At 43.7% G+C, this 20,808-nt stretch overlaps 1 protein-coding gene across 3 annotated transcripts in view; it reads left to right on the forward strand.

Annotated features, from left to right (window-relative positions):
• LOC122694758 (protoheme IX farnesyltransferase, mitochondrial) overlaps positions 1–20,808 on the forward strand; it is a 113,018-nt gene that overhangs the window by 71,352 nt on the left and 20,858 nt on the right. For all 3 annotated transcript variants that reach the window (XM_043903897.1, XM_043903896.1, XM_043903898.1), the window contains exon 5: positions 13,942–14,012. In XM_043903897.1, coding sequence (XP_043759832.1) covers positions 13,942–14,012 — 71 coding nt within the window. The remainder of the gene's footprint in view (positions 1–13,941; positions 14,013–20,808) is intronic.

Genomic DNA, 20,808 nt, shown 5'->3' on the forward strand with positions numbered 1-20,808 from the left:
TTGCTTTACAGTGTTGCGTTAGTTTTTGGGTACAGCTGAGTGAAGCAGCTACACGCATAAATGTATCTCCTCTCTTTGGATTTCCTTCCCACTTAGATCACTGCAGAATATTCGGTAGAGTTCCCTGGGCTATACAGTATGTTCTCACTAGTTACCTATTTAATGCATAGTATCGAGAATGTAAATATTTAATGCATAGATATCGATAGTATCAACCCCAGTCTCTCAATCCATCTCACCTCCCCCCTTGCCCCTTGGTATCCATACATTTGTTCTCTACGTCTGGATCTCTGTTTCTGCTTTGCACATAAGTTCATTTGTTCTATTTTTCTTGATTGCACTTATAAGTGATATTATACAATATTTTCAATGTAAACTTTTGCTAAAAGTTCTCAGGAAACTTGTACCCCAGTCCTGGTGGGCCAAATTTTGGACATACCGGTCTTGAGACTCAGAGTCTCTCCTCCCCTTGAACCTGACTTTCGGCAGTTATTATCTGCATTTCTGTGAATCTTACCGTGCTGCCTCTTATTGAATTATAAATTAAGGATCTTAGGGTTGGATGGTATCACCAACTCAATGGACATGAGTTTGAGCAAACTCCGGGAGATGGTGAAGGACAGGGAAGCCTGGCATGCTTCAGTTCTTGGAGTCGCAAAGAGTCGGACACAACTTAGCGTTTGATCTGGAGCCAGGGTCTCTGTCTCCCAGCACCTCAGACCCTCCTCATCCCCGGGGTGTCTCATGCTCAGGCCTCCAGTGCCGGATGGCATGTAGGACCGTGATTGAGCTCAGGGACTCAGCTTGCCCGGTTTCAAATCCAAGCCTTACAACCTTGGTTAATTCCTTGTCTGGGCCTCAGTTACCTCATCTTTCAAAGGAACACAATGATAATACTTACCTAACAGAGGTAAGGCTTGGGATTTCCCTGGCGGTTCAGTGGTTAAGACTTCACCTTCCAATGCAGGGGGTATGTGTTCGATTAATCAAGACTTCAAAAACAATCCATGATTTTTAAAAAAATAGTTTAAAAAGAAGATGGGGAGGATGGGGGATGGGATAAGTCAATGCACAAACCGCTGAGCCCAGGCGTGAAAATAGTAAACCCGCTGTGAGTGACAGCCACTAATGGGACGTCATTCCCGATTCGTTCAGAGTAAGTCAGTGTATTGCTTTAGCCTTATCAGTGTCAAGAAGGCACTCTCCCATTGCTGTTCTGTGTTTGCTTGTCCGTTACATTCATTTGGTTATGAAACCGACTCTAGGTTTTCACCTGCCTCGGGTTGTGACTGGTTATTATGAGAAGTTAACATTTGAATGAACCCTCACAAGATTAGCCAGGACCTGTCAATTATTTCTTTCATAACAAATTTTAAGAATGTTTCAAATGGAATTACCTATCTATTTTTGTAGTATCTAAACAAGACAGTGGTTTTTTTTGAAAGTAAAATAAATTACATAGTGATTACAGGCTTAGTTACTTTGTTCCTCAGCATCACAGCTCAAAGTGGGAAACTGCAGGTGTGCACACAGGAGGCTTTCTGTTGACACCTAGAAGAATCCCTCTGTCGCCTCTAATATTTAGTATTGGAAAGGGTTTCGGCTTGTAGTCCTAGCTTGCTGGTCTTAGTGTCTGTAAATTCTTGAGCAAATTAGAATATGCTGTAAAAGTAAAAATTAAAAATTCTGAGAAATATGACCTTAGCAAGCTACAGCCATGAATAAACAAATAAAGCTATGGAAAATATAATTTAAAGGAGAGTTCTTAAAAGTGAAGAAACCTTTTCTAAAAGGAGCTTCTTCTCGAAGTTTGTTTGACCTGCCATGTTTATAAAGACTTTCTCCCTCAAACTAACCTTCAAAAGCATTTGTGATGAAACTTCTACGTATCTAATGTGTTTTGGAAAACCTAAAAGATTCAATGTGGTTGGGAAAATGTAACATGACATTTAATTTTTAAAAAATATTCCCAGACCATCTGCAAATCTTTTTAAATGTAGCCACATGCATCCATATAGTTTATTCTCTGTGCTTATTATTTTTCTTATTATTATAATAAAAACAAAATTTGGAAAACGGAGCAAAAACCCATAGACCCAGCATTTCTGGACAAATTATAAACTGCATTGTTAGTGTTTGAAGCATTTTTCTGGACTATTAGAGTCTTAATTATCATTTTTAATGACTGCCTGATAGTCCATAAAGTTGTCTTACCACATTTTAACCATTTCTTTAGTTCTCTTCCAGTATTTATCTGTTAGAAGCAACTGCAGCAGACACTTAACTTTTTAAAAATATTTATTTATTATTTACTTATTTTGGCTGCATCGGGTCCTAGTTGTGACATCTTATGTTGCAGCTCTCGGGCTTAGTTACCCCGTGGCATCTGGGATCTTAGTTCTCTGAACAGGGATTGAACCAGTGCCCCCCTGCATTGGGAGGTGGATTCTTAACCATTGGGCCACTAGGAACCATTTAAATTTTCATCATGTAGTTTTCTCCTCTACTTCTAGATCATTTCCTTAATATGTTGTTTCAGAAGTGGAATTTATTTAAAAATGAACTAAACTCATTCAGTTTCGAGTTTCTTTACTGCCCTTCATAAGAATGTTTTCTTTTTCTTTTGTAAGTGATATTGAAATAATATATTCTTATTTTCATGTTCCTGTTTGTTTTTGTTTTAATTTGAAGCATTTTATATTCTTAATAGTAATTTCATTGACATGTTATGAAGCAGTACAAGATTTAGATTATTCAGTATTATGTAATGTGTGTGGCCATTAACCTTCAGCCAGCCTGTTCATTTAATTGCAGTATTACATCTGATCTCTTGGTTGCATAGCTTTCAAAATCTTGATTTGTGATGGTAATTTTCTTTAAAAAAATAAACTTCTAATAGAATTTATTTTAATCTTTAAAAATTAAAAATGTTTGTCAGTATGATAAATAAAATGATGTCTCAAATATATTTAATTATAAGAGCTATCATTTTGAAAAATATGTTAGTATAAACTAGATTCTGCTTTCTATCTGTTCCTCATACATTCTTTCAAGAATTCATATGCAGATAGTGTCTAGGAGCTTTAAGCCTAATTGTAAGTCATAGTGCTGATTTATCTGTTAAAGATCAGTTGACAAAATCCCAGCCCTTTCTTCCAAGAATGACTTGTCTTGTTAATTTGTATTATCCCTGTAAAGACTTCTTTTTAAAGAATGAGAAGTATGTTAGTCACGTCTCATTGAGGAATAAAAGTCACTGTCAACTGATAAACTAAAATAAATGTCTTAATGGTTAGGTAATTTGGCAGACTGTTTTTTATAAAGACACTTATTATCTAACATTGATTTTTTATCATTACAGATTTAATTATAAAGGGTTTGTTTACTTTTCCATTTGTTGTGGATTTTGAGGGGATGGTCGTCGTTGTTGTTACTTACTATTAATATTCTATCCTGGCTCATAAATGTAGGATTTCAGTACTTCACAGGCGAGAAGCAGTATGGAAGATTTTTTAAAATATAGAATTGTGGTCCATTTGGTATTTCTAAAGTAAAATCTCTGATTGACTGTGCATTCAAAGAAGTCCTTATGTGTTTTCTGTGTACAATGTGACCCCGGGTACTGGTTAGCATTTGCCTGGTGCCAACACCTTGTCATTTGCTATTGTACCCATCGCCACATGGAGGCTTTCTTCTGCTACTGTCCCCCATCCCAACGTTAAAGAGGGAAGGACACCCATCTCTTAGAAAACCTGCCCTCCCACGTACTGTGCCAAGTCCCTTCAGTCATGTCTGACTCTGCAACTCTGTGGATGGTAGCCCACCAGGCTTTTCTATCCATGGGATTTCCCAGGCAAGAATACTGGAGTGGGTTGCCATGCCCTCTTCCAGGGGATCTTCCAGACCCAGGGATCGAACCCGTGTCTGTTACATCTCCTGCAATGGGAGGCAGGTTCTTTACCACTTTACCACTAGGAAGCCCTCCCACAAGAGTGTATTTAAAAAGAAACTGGAAAGAAGAAAGGTGGTCATTAAAGTCAAAACCTTTTCTTAATAAGTGTTTCATTAAGACATTAATGCTCTTAGAAAACTAGATTGCCACGTCACACAGATAGTTGTGCAAACATAGAGAAGCATGTATATTCCCGATCTTGTAAGAATTGCCTCTGAGGCAGTAGTACAAACAGAAAATACATAGACATGTCATCAGTTACAGTTCTTTAAGTATTGGAATTTGATGGCCGATAAGTGGCTTCTCCATTCATCTAAGATGCATAATCATACTAATAAATTCACGGACACTAGTCAACTACTGTAATTTACGGGCATTTCTAAATGTTTGCCCGCTTTCTGGGGTTACATTAGTATTTAACAGAAAAGTTAGGCATATTTAAGTTCTCTATATGCTGTGTTTAATTAAGTTAAAACTTTTAAAAAGTTTTCATTGAAAAACTCAAAATGAACTTCAGAACTCTATTCTACATTTTCTTCCTAGAAACTCTGAGTAATCTGGAATTTTTATTCACATAGCTTAGAAAAGGAAACATGTATTCCTAGTCTGCTTTTAACAGGAGGGCTGAAGGTATTCTGTGTACAGATGGAAAACTTTTCTCCTGTGGATCAACCACTGTGTTATTTCAGTGCACGTGTTCTGCTCTCAGAAAATGGAAACCATGTTGCATCACTAGCATTTGTTCAGCTTCTCAGGAAAGAAGTTATATATACTTCAACTTTTGAGGGTCCTGGGAAGTTACCCAATATCCCATCCTTGTGCATGACAGGTGTCTTGCCCTACCAAAAGGATTTTCAGCCGTTTCCTATCTTTCAGCAAAGGAACCATAGGCCCAAGTCTATGCTGAGATATATATTCTGAATATATCAGACGCAGAATTGAGGCATGTCCAGTCATCAGACTGAAAGAAAAGCAGTGGGAATAGAGAAGAGAAAAGATTGTGAAAAGCTGTCTAAAGGGTTCCACTTAGTGACAACTTATACATATAACACCTGTATTCCCTTCTTAAGGCTTTGAAAATGCCCCAGTATGTTTTTTGTGCTATTTTATTTTTTGATACAGGTATTTTATCTCTATTACTATTTTGATGTAATAGTCATTGTTTTTATTCACCATCTCAGTTTTTTTTTTCTCTTTCACTTAAGCTCCTAAAGAAGCACATTTTGTAACACACCTGCTTTCAACAAAGACTTTCAAAAGCTTATTTTAAAATAATTTTAGCTAATTGGCAGGAGACTATTTGAGAATTATCCGGGAAAATGGGCAGCAGAGAAATTTTATTAAAGTTGAAATGCAACTGTAATTGTACCCCCATTGTAGAATCTCAGTGACAGAAGGAAACAGGGCCATTCAAGAGAGTTTCAAGTCACTTTGCTTAAGATAATATAGCAAGTAAGGCAGTTGCTTACTCACAAGCATCTCCCTTTGCACCCTCTAGGATCTGAAGTTCAGAAAAATAAACCGTAATCTTAGAAGAAATGTGTTAATCTTCTAACACGTTATTGAACATTTACAGAAAGCACATGAAACTTTTTTTTTTTTTAAGGTATACATTCTCTGATAGGCAAAATGAATGAGACCTATTTTTCCCCATTCCCCTGGCCTCCTCCTCTCCGCACCCCCACCCGCCTTGGGTGTCTGGAGTAATGCGATGATTAAACCAACAGGTGCCCGGGTGCTGGCGCGGGCTGGCTCCGGGCCACATCCAGCCAGTTGAGATTCTGTGTCACTCCAGGTTTGGGCGTATCGCTGTGTCCTCACTGCAGAAGGGAGCGCCCAGTTGAAATACATACTGCACCCCCACAGGGATTAAGTATATTTCCTCCGCTTTATAGTTCAGAATTTTACAGTTTCTTTGTTTGGAGCGTCTCAGATGGCTTAATGATTTCTCTGGCTCCCACCCCTCGACCCCGCTGGGACCAGATGTTATTACGGCAGCATCTGAGCCTTTGCAGATTGGCCAGTTTTATTGCTCAACTTGTGATACCACCTTTTATTGTCGAGTATCATCATTCTTCTGCTGTGGATTCCTCTATAGACAAAGGTGATTTTACTTATTTAAGTAAGTGAAATGCCTTTTAAAATGTTCATCTTCTATGCTCTGGGTGGCATTTAAACTCTGTATAGTATTTTAGAGGACTATTTCAGAGGTCAGACTGTTGTCATATTATCAGCATTAATGGTTTCAGTGAACATGCCTTTTTTTTTTAATAGTTGTGGAGGAATCCGCAAGAATTTATTAACTTGCTAGTCTTGTGTCCTCATTAGAGTAGGATGAAGATTAGGATGAAGTATCACTAGTCGAGGAAAGGTTTTTTTTTAGTCTGTGAAGTCCGAGTTCAAAGGTGGGCTTCAAGAAAATATTTGCGATTTAGTCTGTTCACATTAGTCTCCTTTAGTGGACATTTATGCATTTATTTATTTATTGTTCTTCAAAGCTGGGCATCAGAATTAACTGTTTTAAAAATGGTTTCTGCAAAGATAGGATTATAGTCTTTGACAGCTGTTAGAATAGAAATTCCTTGGAGCTTATTGGGAGATTTCTGGAGGGTTCTTAACCTTGCCACGGACACCTCCTGCTACTAATCATGCTGGGGCTAAGATGAGGGCCCCAGACTTCACGTCGTGTTAGAGACCATTTCCTTTCGTTTCCAAATGCTCACCTTGTGCTCACATCAGCTGATGATGTCAGGAGATATGCAGGGTTGGAGGAAATGAAGCACGTTGAGGTATGGATAGGAACAATGCAGCTGAAAGACGCAGACCTGATGTGCTATAGGGAAAGGGCTGACACGTGGATAGGTGTTCTGGGAGGTGGGAGGGAATGGGGTCATCCGCCCAGGTAGAGGGAAGGCAGAGGTTGCATGTGGGTTGAGAATGCATCCTGCCAAGTCACTTCACTCGTGTCCAACTCTATTCAACCCTCTGGACTGCAGCCAGCGCGTCTCCTCTGTCCATGGGGAGGGTTAAGAGCGAACCAGACTAAAAACCAACTCTGTGGAGAGGAGCAGAGCCAGTGGGCGAGAGAGGTCAAAGGGGATGGCCCGGGAGTGAGTGTTACAAGCCCCTTTGATGCTGGTGACTGTGAACTTGTAGTGATCCTTATGGTCCTGTGGGTGGTTGTTGGGCAGGGCTCCCCCGCTGAGGTCCACACAGAACACTAGAACGAAGGGCAGACCCCTGCCCCAAGTCCTGAGCTGATGACGGATGGCGACAACGATGGGCCCCTGCAGAGAAGCGTGGGAGACTGTGGAAGAACTGACAGCAAACCGAGGACCCGACAAGAGGTTCAGGCCCGGAGAGCAGAGCATGTCAGGGGAAGAGAAGAGAAGGGTGGGGGAGGTAAAGGGGCCAGAGCGTCTGTGAAGGGCTTTCCGTGCCACGTGCGAGTGCTGGACCTGACTCCCTGGGCAGCAGGGAGCCATGGAGAGTTCTGTACTGGGAGCTAGAACGATCAGGTCTGTACCTGGAAAGATGGCGTTGACTATTGTGTGAGAAGTTGATGGGAGGAGGGGGGAGGGTAATGGTCAGTACTGCAGGCAGGAAGTGTTGGGAGGCGTTGTAATCTTGGCCAAATGATAAAATAGTTGCCTGAATGAAAGAAGTGACACAGAGCATGGGGAAATGGGGGTCCCTGGGAAATATTTAGGATCCACTTTTCACCATGTGGTTCTTTCTGGGGGGAACAAGGTTCTAATTGGCTAAGGCTCCACTAATATGAGCTTTATACTGGATACATTTGGTAATTCCTTATTGGTTAATCTAAAGAGAGTCTGTTCAAGTTTTGTATTAGTCTCATGTAGGTAAAAACTTTTATTACTTTTTTTCCCCCTAGGAAGAAAATATCTGGTCTTTACAGACAGCTGTAAGATACAGAAAGAGTAGTCACCCCTCCATCCTCTCCACCGAGTTGTAAATATTTCAGTGTACTTTCCTTCCATCTTTTTTTTTTTTTTTCAGAAAGCAGTGTTATAAATTGAGAGCCCTCTGGTAGGGGAAAGGGTTGACCTAGAACACCATTTCTGAAGCTCCTCAAAACCGGTGTGATTTTTTGAGTTTTCTTTTACTCACAGGATGTGGTCATTTAGGGTTCTAATAGGTGTTATGTGACCTTTTGGGGTGAAGCCTTAAAACACAGCTTAATGAGTGATGACTTGAGTAGCAGATTTGGAGGAGAACTTTGCCCCAGTCACCATGTGTGAACGCACGCACCTAATTTCAGATACCTCGTGGGGAAGAATCCATGGCAACAGTGAGTCCCACTTAGTCTGTTGGTTCTTGGTATTGGCAGTGGGACACTGGTACCAACCAGCGAGCCAGGCTGAGTGCATATCTTAACTGACTTGTGGGCTGCAAGCAGTAGTATGAGACCCTGCTGGATAAGGTGCCCCTCCCAGGACTTTATTTATTTAACATCCCTTTTAACTTGGTCTGAGACATTATCTTGGACCTGGGAGGCTTTGGGCCGTTGACACTTGTTGACAGCTTTGAGAAGATGGATGGAAAAACAAACCCTGACAAGGTTCATGCGTTTGTTTTTCTTTTGGGTCTTTAGAAGAATGTCGCCCCCGTTATTTCACATAGAGAAAGAAAAACGTTGCACCTCGTTATCAAAGTTAATATTTCCCTAGCCTGACTTAAGGACAGCTCTAGAATATGTCTACTTTTTGCGTAACATATAATTAATCAGAGTGGGAATAGGAAATTCATCACATGGGCCGAGTTCTATTTCTCCCCACTTTTGGTGCCTGTTTCATTTTAGCTCACAAAAATTCAGTAGTATCTTAAGTATGTAATTATCTGTTAGAAGGGTTAATAGGTATATTTTATATCAGAGCATCATCTCTTTGGAGTAATAATAATTATCTACTAATGCAAGGAGATCAAACCAGTCCATCCTAAAGGAGATCAGTCCTGGGTGTTCATTGGAAGGACTGATGCTGAAGTTGAAACTCCAATACTTTGGCCACCTCATGCGAAGAGTTGACTCATTGGAAAAGACCCTGATGCTGGGAGGGATTGGGGGCAGGAGGAGAAGGGGACGATAGAGGATGAGATGGCTGGATGGCATCACTGACTCGATGGACATGAGTTTGAGTAAACTCCAGGAGTTGGTAATGGACAGGGAGACCTGGCGTGCTGCGATTCATGGCGTCGCAAAGAGTCAGACACGACTGAGCGACTGAACTGAACTAATGTAAAAAGCATGGTTATAATAGAAAAGTGAGGATCTCATGTTTGTTGTTGTTTAATCACTCAGTCGTGTCCGACTCTTTGCAACCTCGTAGACGGTAGCCTGCCAGCCAGGCTTCTCTGACCATGGGATTTCCCAAGCAAGATTACTGGAGCTGGTTGCCATCTCCTCCAGGGCGTCTTCCCGACCCAGAGATCAAAACCTCATCTCCTGCACTGCAGGCAGATTCTTTACCACTGAGCTAACCAGAGAAGCCCATGTTAGGCATCTAATAAATATTTATCTGTCGGTATAATAGTGACTCGTATCTACATGTGGCTATGAGGAAGAAAAAATGATCCATTTACCACTCTATTAAACAGATAGAACTATTGATTCACAAACTGATTCTGAGACAAGATTAATATAAATTATTTATTACATTTCTATTGATTAATGCTTCTCAGTCTTAAACTAGGATGAATGTGGGCAAGTTATTTTACAGGCATGATGTGTGAAATGAAATGATTTGGGGCTATTAGCTTCACAGTGAGTTAGAGATAATTTCACTGCATCTGTCTGTCTGCCGTCTTCCTGTTTTCTTCTGGGGATAGAATTTGCCTTGGAGAAGGCAATCCGCGTCATTTGAGCGGGGTACTGTGTCTTTGTGTCTCTCCACCTGCTCCCTCCCTGTGGTCACATCACCCCCTCGTCCCTGGAATTCATGGCCATGGTGGTTCTGGACTTCTGTTTTGGAGCTGTCAGGAAATGAACTTTTCTGCTGAGGTCACTAGGAGCTTGAGCTTCTAGGGCTGCCAGGGCCATTTTGCTTCCTGGAAGACCTCTGCACGCCGGAGCACCCAGAGGAGACTCGAGAGATAGAGCCAGAATCACGGCGGTACATGTGGCGCCAGACTCAGAAATTCCTAAAGCAGGCACAGCCCCGTTGCAGGACATAAAGGCCCGATTTTCTCTGAGCTGGTTTCAGTTGTGTTTCTGCCATTTGCAACCCCAAGAGTCTGCCTCGTAGAACAGCTCCTGGGATAGTGGAGGGCAGGAAATGGGGAAAGAGCATCTGAGAGATGGGAAAGTGGATGGTTGGGTTGGGACCCTGGGTAAGAGGGGAGATTTTTGATGAAAGGAGTTCCAAAAGGTTGATGGGTTTTTATAAGAGAAAGAGACTGGGACAAAAACTTATTTTGGAAATGAACATAAGCGGAAAAGAAGTTGTTTGCTGAGGAAAAAGCACATATCATTCCCTCCTGGACAATGCAACTGCCCTCATGTTTGACGTCCTTACAGTCCTCTGTTGGGACATTGGAATTAAAGGGATAGACCCATATTGGGTTGGCTTAAGCTAGAGATCCCCTGGAGGAGAGCTTGGCAACCCACTCCAGTATTCTTGCCTGGGAAAGCCCATAGGCAGAGGAGCCTGGCGGGCTATAGTCCATAGAGTCACAAAGAGTTGGACAGGAATGAGCAACTTAACATGCATGCACACAAGGCTAGAAAAGGTGGAGATGGAGCCTTGGAGGTAATAGATCCAAGGTGTCAATGTGGGACCTCTCCTCCATTTCCACTTATCCTGCTGCATGGCCACAGGCAACCCAGGAGGAGGGAGGACATACTTTCCTGGGCTTTTGGTTTATTAAATCCCCAAGCAGAGACTGTTTGAATGAGATACCCGCTCAGTAAACCAGCTACTGTGTCTAGGTATGGGGTAAAGCACGGGGTGACATGGCCATCTGAGACCTAATGACCGGAGCCTTCACAGGAGGGGCCTGAGATGGTGGGCCTGGGCTGAGCGGTTGTCCACGTGCATTCCCTGAAGCAGCGAACCACTGCCGGCATTGTTCAAAGCAGGGAGGATGCATAAAAAAAACCAGTGAACAGTATGTTCTAAGGGCTGGTAAGACTGCATTGATATTTTATTTTCAACATCAGTTGTAGGAGTTTTACCAACTGAAATGATAATTACATTATGAAAAGATGATAAAGCACAGGGGGAACAAAATGTGAGTAGATGAAGCCAGCTCTATGTTCTAAAATGCTTAAATGTCTCACCTGAAGATACACTGCTTTATGTTCTGGGAACATGGCTTCGAAGCCAGACCAAAGCCGTGAACCTAACTGAAAGGCATTACAGAAAACGCATGAGAAGCAGCATAATGAGCTCTGATCCCGTGGTGCTGGGAGGACTTGTTAATCCCTCCCTGAAAGGACCCGAAGGTCTTGGTTAGCTGCTGTTGCTACCCAGATGTTGCTTGTCCTGATACATTTCAGCATCCGTGAGAGTCAGAAGCTGGTGCCAAGTTGTGGCATCCTGGGGTTCAGTTGCTGCGTTCTAGACCTCAGTTCCCATCTCTGGATGGCTGACTTGCCAGGAACATAGAAACAATAACATCTCTTTTTCATCCAGATGAAATAATTCAGTAGAATTCCTGAACTGAGTGTGTGTGTGGGTGCGTGCGCACAGACACTCGAGAACTGCCAAGAAAGTTATTTACACAAGAGTTTCTGTGTTATATTGGATAACACCTTACCCACTTTTAAATAACATGATTTGTAATTGGAATCCTCATTAGTCCTGTGAAATCAAATTAATAGGTCATGAAGGAAAGATTATTAGAAATACTTACAGAATGTGTTTGAATACTGAGGGAGGGAGGGAAGGTGAGCAGACGGAACGTGTGTAACTTGAACTCCTTCAGTAGGGAATATAGACTCTCACAGGCAAAGAATTTTTTAACACTTATAAATCATTTCAAAGTGTAACTCACTCTACAAATAGATTTATTTTCAGAGATGGTTTATTTACTATGTCATTTATTGAGTGCCTATTTGTATAGCTCTCTTTGACATTAAGGATGATAAATTCACACGTCTTAGGAAGCCTGTCATTGAGATCGTAGATAAGGTGGACATATTGAACAGTTTTGTTGTGTTGTTGTTTAGTAGCTCAGTTGTGTCCAACTCTTTGCGACCCCATGGGCTATAGCCCGCCAGGCTCCTCTGTCCATGGGATTCCCCTGGCAAGAATACTGGAATGGGTAGCCATTCCCTTCTCCAAGGGGATCTTCCCAACCCAGGGATCAAACCCACAACTCCTGCATGGCAGGTAGATTCTTTGCCACTGACCCACCATTAACTACTTATTTAAACAGTGGCCCTGTTGAAAGTTGTAGAGAAGAGGTCTGTATCAGTTAAGGTTTGATCAGGATGCGAGAACCACTGTGAGCGATACGAGGGTCTACCATAGGGGTTAGGCCTGGTGCAGATCCCTGGTAAGGATGCCGTGGGCTGGTGCAACCCTGGGTGTGATGCAGGCCTTGTGTCTGGTGCTGGGCCTGGGGAAGGCAGAAAAGAGCAGGCAGGAGTGACCCAGAATCCGCAGGAGGATCCTAAATGTAGGAGAGCAAACTGGACCACCGTGTCCGTTACCCACTGCTTTCATACCTGCACCTTTGATGATGCAGATGGCATGCAGGAGAGCGGCGCACTTGGCCATGGAGCAGCACACAGACGTGGCCCGAGGTCACGAGACATGGACGAGCTCGGGTGTGGGCTGCAGCCCGGGGAGGTGCAGCAGGAGCCGGGGCAGCTGCGGGCCCAGTGTCCCTCAGGGCCAGCAGTGCAAGCCGACGGGTCCCAGCTACTGTGTGTAGCCACAGTCATGCCTGACCTCACGCCAATTTTGCAGGTGTAAACATGGCCGCTTCTGCATCCCCAACTTCCAGGTGCTTGTGCAGGTGCCCCAGAGCCAGAGCTGGGAGGAGGGGGCGTCTGGGCGGCCTCGCTCCCGGGGAGCTGAACAGACACGGCACTGAACATCAGGGCTCGCGCTGGTCGGCCTGGCGCTCGGCACACCCTTCAGTCGTGTTTCCAGATAAGGTGGTGGCAAAAAATTACGTTAGTGAACAGGATGAAATTCTCCCCCTTACAACCAACAAGTCACTGACGGACTCCTTGAAAGAGGAGGCAAAGCCCCTTTATTCATCTCTAGGGCATGTTCATTTCTCTTCCAGCTGAGTCACAATATCCCTTGGTTCTCTGTCACTGTCATCCTATAGCACAAGAGTAAATACTATTAACATATATTCAGTGGTAGGAAATGGGGGGCTTCCCTGGTGGCCCAGTGGTAAAGAATCCGCCTGCCAAGCAGGAGACACAGGTTCGATCCCTGGGTCGGGAAGATCCCCTGGAGAAGGGAGTGGCAACCGACTCTAGTATTAATAGGCAAAACGTGGAAACAACCCCAGTATTCAGCACATGAATGGATGTACAGCTGAGTCATGGTCTCCCTAGCCTTTGTAACTTCAATACTGAAATGTGAGAGTAAATGCTATTGACATTTATTCAGTGGTAGGAGAATGGGAGATGATTAAATGCTCGTATACAGCCCCGTCTGACTTCTTATTAATATTTCCTGGCCTTCGACTCCAGCAGCCCGTTTTCCCAGGTCAGCTGATTCTTGGTTGATTCAGTCTTCAGGATGCGTGAAAGATTCTGAAATCATGTATGGCACTAATGCTTTAAACCTGAAACAGAGGCTTTGAAGAACGCAACCATGTACCTAACCTATGGTTTTCAAAGTATTGCATGTTCCCGACAGAGAATTTTTCTCTCAAGAGTACCAAGAGTATTTGCAGTATCAAAATTAAAACAAAATTTGCTGTGGAAAAAAACTGTAGAACTAAAGCAGAAAGAAAATAACTATTTCATGCTGTATTTAATTTTTTTTTCAATCTTTTTGCAGTTTTTTGAGGTTCCGTTTGATTCAAACATGAACAGGACAAAGAACAGACCTCTGGTTCGTGGACAGATCAGGTAAAATCTTGAATGTGTGTCTCTTCCATGTTACAAATCGTTCCATTGAGCGTCCGTCCCAGATCATTTCCCTGTATTTTTTAAAAGTATGTATTTACGTGGCTGCATCAGGTCTTGGTTGTATCCTGTGGGATCTTTCGTTGCAGTGGTCTGACTCTAACGGTGGCATGTGGGCTTAGTGAGTGCACAGCGTGTGGGACCTTAGGTCCCCAACCAGGGATGGAGCCTGGTCCCCTGCATTGCAAGGCAGATTCTTCACCACTGGACCACCAGGGAAGTCCCCTTTCCGCTGTATTTTGCCTTGAGTAATGAAGAGAGAAGAGCACTGCCGCTCCCCACCCCCGCCCCCGCCCCCGCCCCCGCCCCTGGTCTCATTAGCACAGCCAGAGTCCACGCCTGTGTCATCAGCGTGAAGACTGAAGGGCGTCCACCCCCTCGCCCCCGACATAGAACCCTCTCAGATCTCCACCTCTCACCTCTGCAGAGTTGTCTTGGAGGCAGATGCTCTGAGGGCCCAGCCCTGTAAATACAGACTTTTCTTTTGTTCCCTCTTAATTTAACTCAGCCACCCTCAAACTTCAGTGGACCTAGTCATCGTTTCCCAGAACTGTACATACATAAGCCTGCGTGTCCTTTATGGTGACTTCAGGGGATCATGAAGGATGACTCTGAGCGGAATCCACTTCCACGTTAGGGCTGACCTGCATGGGCTGAGTGTTCTGCAGCTTGCAGCGTCTTGAGAAAGTCATCCTGGGGCTTTGTTCGCCAGACTTCGTGCTCTCGCCTTGCTTTTTACTGAGCTACTGTTTGTCTCTGACACTTCAGATATTGGAAAAGCTGACACTGAATACATACTTGATAAACAAGGCACATTGAGGTAACTGGCTAGTTTTGAAGTAGTTATAGTAAAAGCACACCCTTTACATCTTAGGCCACAAAAAATTTCTCTAACATTTTTGAGAATCAAAGGGAAAAAAAATCTTTACAGCTAAAATGCCATTTCATGGCCATAAACATCCATGACATTGCATTATTCTTTGCTTCGTTTTCCCAAGGAGAATACAGAGGACAGCTCTTTTAACTATCTGTCGGTTACCTACATAAAATGCCAATTCTGAGTGTCTAAAATTTTTAAGGTTAAAAAAAAAAAGCGTTAACTATTTGGGAAAAGACTGCTTCTTCTGTCTTTAGCAGAGGGAAGAGGCATTTTTATATTAAGATGACATGTACGAATCCCTCCTCACTCTCGCAGGGCCGGTTGTGAGTTCCTCTGGTGGTCTCGTCTGGAGAGCAGTAATTGCAGGTGACTGGTTCAGTTTCCTGTGGAAACACTTGACCCCGAGGCCCTCTGCTTTTTACTCTGGCTCCAGGCCTCTGTGGCAGAATTATCTATCAGAGTCTTTAATGGCTCGGGGGCCACCTGATGAACTTGAGTACAGTGTCCTCCAGATCACTGAGGAAGCATTCCTGAGGCCCGAGGCTGGACTGGAGTCTCGGTGCATTTGGTAGAGAGCTTGGCGTCTGCGTCTGAGGACATCTGGAGAGAGGAGCTCCAGGGTCAGGATGGCGCTCATCCCCCCAGGATCAGCTCCTCCCCGCAGACCTGACCTCTGTTAACTGGGGCCCACACCCCCGCATCTGTGCCCCTGAGGCTGAGCGTCAGCATGGCCAAGGCTATGCCCAGGGGACCAGGGCTCTGGAGCCTGGATGACGCCGGGGGAAGGGGGATAATGTGGGGGGAGCGGAACTTGTCCAGGGCAAAATCAAGACGGAGTTTGACGCTCCAAGCCTCCTGTCCTTCTGTTTTACATCCTCACGAGTATCATCCTTCCTTCCTGCTGCTTACCTGTCACACACGTGTCCAGTGTCCCTGAACACCTTCCGTGTGATGAAGCTCTCCTAACTGGATAAAGTGGACTCCGTTGTTTTTGAGTGGCAGAGGCGAGGGGTCGGAGGATGAGGCGTGGTCCAGAGTACATGTCCTCGGATGCTCCTTCTCAGACAGCCCTTGTTTCTTCCGGGAGGATGGGACCAGGTGTTGTCCACCGCAGGTTATCACTGCCAGAATCTGATACCTGTTTTTGGCAGCTGGCAACCCCGTTTCTGCCTTCTGATCCCCAAGCTCAGGGTCTGAAGAGCAGCTTGCAGAGTGAGGGTCCTCGGCTCAGCCTCCCTGGGCCTCCAAGCGCCTCTGCCAGCCCCACTGCCCCACTGGTTCCTTCCCCTCTGACTTTATATCTGGATGAGCAGTCCTTCTGTCACAGAGAAGAGCCTGTTCAGTCAGCTGCTCCATCTGGTTTTTCTTCTCTTCTCCTCTTTTTACTGCTGGTCTTCTAGAAGGCGTGGTCCCCTCATCCCTTCCACCCCCGTGTCCAGGCTACTGTTTACTTCCACCTCGTTCCTCTCTGCGTGTTGGGTCTTCAAACCCCAACCGTGTGTGCTAAGTCGCTTTAGTTGTGTCCGACTCTGTGCGACCCTATAGACTGTAGCCCACCAGGCTCCTCTGTCCATGGGATTCTCCTGGCAGGAATACTGGAGTGGGTTGCCATGCCCTCCTCCAGGGGATCTTCCTGACCCAGGGGTCAAACCCTCGTCTTCTATGTCTCCTGCATTGGCAGGCAGGTTCCTTACCACTAGTGCCACCTGGGAAGCCCCTTCAAACCCTGTTTCCACTTAAATTGACTCATCATCAAACTGGGAACCTTGGCCTTGACCCCCAGGCCTGCCGGCCAAGTCCTCTGTGTCAGGTCCAAGGCCCGGTGAGAGGTTTGCTGGCCAAGCCCTGGTCCAGTGCCCAGGGCTGAGGGCAAGGTGTGGGGGACAGTTAAGCATGGGTGGGGGGTTGTTGGGGGGTAGCACCCAGGCCACTCCTACATGGCTGCTTTTTCCAGCAGCCTGCTTTTTCCAGCAGGGCCCTTGGCCCTGATTCTGCTTGATTGCCTTCCAACTGGGGTCCACTCCCCAACTCAGAAAATGCTCTGCACGTCCCAGTCCTTCTCTGATTCATAGTCAGAGCCTCGGGCAGACGTTCTGAGGGGTGATGTTAGGTGCATGCCTCCTGGACCTGGCCACTCTTCTGTAGGTGCATCTCCTGGTTCTAGTTGGGGTTTTCTGTCTTCTCTTCACTCTCCTGTTAGTTTTCAGGCAGAACAGAGATATACATCTTTCTCTTACTTGAAGTCCTGCAGACTCATATTTCTAAGATATATATATAGCTTGTGTATTTTTTTTTCTAAGTAATAACCTTTTTTTCCTGGTCTCTCCTAACTAAAATTAATCTTAAGGATGTCAAGACCAAATGTTTCTCTATATTTTAGAATTAAATAATTCCCTTGTTTAATTCAATTCAATAAGAATGTATTGATTACCTAGAATGGAACTGGCACTGTCAGTTTTATTGTTAAATCGTGCTCAAAAGGCATCGAATCTGGGTGGAGAAATTATGCCAAATGCATAAAATGCTTAGCAGATGAGATGGGGCAGCCCATAAACATGGATCGAGGGAAATGGAATGAATTGGTACAAACGAGAAGTTCTCTGAGAGGTCAGAAAGGGAAGACTCAGATAAAGACCAGCTGGGCAGTGAAAGCTCCCTGAAGAAATCAGACATGGGCTGGGCCTTCTCGGTTATTTTCATTCCGTCTCCTTTGAATTATCCATTTTCCAGCTCCCTCACGTTGACAGGGAAAGAATACATGTCAGAGTTACTTTTCCCAACTTAATGGATCCAACGAGAGTGATCCAGAACTTGTAAGCTTTAGGTGTGGGCTGTGAGCAGAGAGATGGAGTGATAAGAGCAGAGAGGAAGGTTATTCTTCGAGGGGATAAATTAAAACACTCGGAATTAGGGGCAGCCCATACCTGGTTGTGAAATGAGTGATGAAGATTGAGTTTTCGAAGTGAAATGAATGGATTGTTTAGTTGGCATTATTAACTTAAAGAACGAGGTTTAGCCAAAGTATTATAGGGATTTACAGGAGACATTTTTCACATTTACTGAAGGTTTTACCAGTAAGCACTTAAGCAAATGTAAACATTTAGCAGGCTGCAGGGGACCTGGGAATGTTATTCATCCCCCTGTCACGCTGGTCTAGTAGACACGTACTGGCCCGGGTGAAGCTCTGCAGGGTCCGGGTGGTTATGATTAGTCTCTCGGTGTGTATATACTGCAAATGTAATAAGAGCATAAACATTTTATAAGTGTAGAAATTTCTTTTTCTTTAGTGTTCACCAGTCATTAAAAGTGGCAGAAACAACAGATTTGGTCTCAACTTTAAGAACAGCGGTGCTAATGTCCAGAACTTTGTCCTTAAAATAAAATCATTCCATCTTGCCAAACCATAGTAGGAAGAACAGGCAGAAGAAAGTCTGTTTTCATATCATTCAGAGTCATCACAGTGGGTGAATGAGAGAGACACGAGTGTCTCCTCAATGTTAACCTCTCTCTCTCTTTCACTCATTGTCATAAGAAGGAAGAAGGCATTCATGACTTTTTGGAAGCATCGTGAGTTGTGAATATTTGTTGACAGCAGTCCTGGGCATGGGAGACCCTTTGGCCCCCAGGCCCCTGTTTACAACCAGAAAATACCTACAATATTCTAAGAACCATGAATATAAAGGGTTAACTATCACATCACAGTTACACAACCAATCCCTTGCAGTCACGTGAGAAATACGTCATAGGAGCAAACACCTTTATTAATGACCTGGAGTCATTTGGTCTAACCTCCTGTCACTTCACTTCCTCTTTTTTCAAATGTGCTGTTAAGTCACTTCAGTTGTGTCTAACTCTTTGCAACCCCAGGCACTGTAGCTGCCGGGCTTCTCTGTCCATGGGATTCTCCAGGCAAGAACACTGGAGCCGGTTGCCATTTCCTTTCAAATGAGACAATGTGAAACAATTTGCCATCATCAAATGCTACTCCCCTTGATTGATGTTATGGGATCAGTCATTTTAAGATCGCATTCTCTGTCTTGCCTGATTTGTAAGGGTTTGTTTCAGCCAACATTTTGGGCCCCAGCCTTAGACACAGGGCATATAAAGATGAATGGTACAATGTCCATCAATGGATGAATGGATAAAGGTGTGGTACGTATATACGATGGAATACTACTCGGCCATAAAAAGAAGTGAAATTGGGCCGTTTGTAGAGACGTGGGTGGTCCTAGAGTCTGTCATACAGAATAAAGTGAGTCAGAAAGAGAAAAACAAGCATCATACATTAACCTATGTATTTATACAGAGTCTAGGGAAATGGTACTGATGAACCTATCTGCAGGGCAGGAAGAGAGACACGGGCATAGAGAAGGGGCTGTGGACACAGTGGGGGAAGGAGAGGGAGGGTACGAATGAGGTAATAGCATTGACATATATACAGTACCACGTGTGAAATAGATGGCTAGCTGGAAGCTACCGTATAGTGCTGGGAGCTGAGCTTGGCGCTCTGTGATGACCTGGAGGGGTGGGGCAGGGGGAGGGATGGGGAGGAGGTGTAAGAGGGAGGGGATATATGTGTACATACAGCTGATTTACACTGTTGTTCAGCAGAAGCTAACATAGCATTGTAAAGCAAGTACACTCCAATTAAAAAAGAATGTGCAGTTTGCACCAAGGTTCTGGAATTCTTAAGGAGAAGATTCCTATTGTTCATTTCTGTCCATGAAAACCAGGTTTCCAGGGTAGTGGTCCAATCTCACACCTGTGAGAGGAGGGACCACCTTCTGAATTCCTCTGTCACTCCCAGATCCCTGGAAGATCCAGGATCCCTATCTCACCCGTTCACCTGCCTTTATGATCTTTCCCTTCATAAATTCAATTCAGCAGTATCCACTTACAGAGATATTAATTCCTCGGTTCTCAATGAAACCCATCACAGCTAATGTGGTAGATTTGTAAGAGCACCTCTTTTCAAAACAGTTATTTGTGGAGACTTCCCCCAAAAAAACTCAGGTCAAAGCTCAAATGTGGGATTTATTCAGGAAATTAAAGTTAAATTGGCTTGGTTTGATTACACTTTTGAGTTTTCTTTTGTTTTTGAAGAAAGGGAATTTTATTTTATAATTTAAAAATCATTTATTCTGGAAAAATGACCAAGCAGTATGAGATTAGTTTTTGTGTAAACCAATTATCTGCAGAACTGCTTAGAATATAACACCTTCTTGATTTTATATAACATTTCATAGACCTCTCTGACACATTACTTAAACAGAAAGGCCACATTTCTCCAGTAACTCATTTAAAAGTCAGGCAATTTAAATTGTGTTTAAGTGGAATAAGTAGGTATCAAATTAAAGCTTGTCTATTCTCATTTGTTCCTAATTTCTATAGAAAATTAGACTTTGATAGAGCTACTAAAGGTTGGTGTTTAGTAAACAAAGAAGTACTAGATTTTATGGGAAGAATAAATAATTCATAGAAACGTGTTAGCAAATTTCCCCCCCCCCCTCGGATCTATTAGTTTCTTTTCCGTGGTGGCCTTGGGCAGGAAACGCCCGAGTAGAAAGACCTCACACTGGTGCTCAGTAGAAAGGTCTCTCCATTTAAAATGTAATTCAGTTTTGGATGTGAGTTTGGAAATGAACCATCATTTCACCCTCAGCATGAGCCGTGAATCTATTTGCATGAATGAGTAAACGGATATGAAAGAATTTTTTTTTTTTAGTTCAAGAAAATTGCTGGTCCTTTTCCCACCTCTGTTCCCCATCCATCGAGTAATGCTATTTTCCTTACTTGTACTTTTGTTTTTCCTGTTTTATTGACAATTAGAAATGTTCGCAATGTCATCACGCCCATTCA

The sequence above is a fragment of the Cervus elaphus genome, chromosome 5 (genome assembly GCF_910594005.1).
Source record: "Cervus elaphus chromosome 5, mCerEla1.1, whole genome shotgun sequence".
NCBI classification, from domain to species: Eukaryota; Metazoa; Chordata; class Mammalia; order Artiodactyla; family Cervidae; genus Cervus; species Cervus elaphus.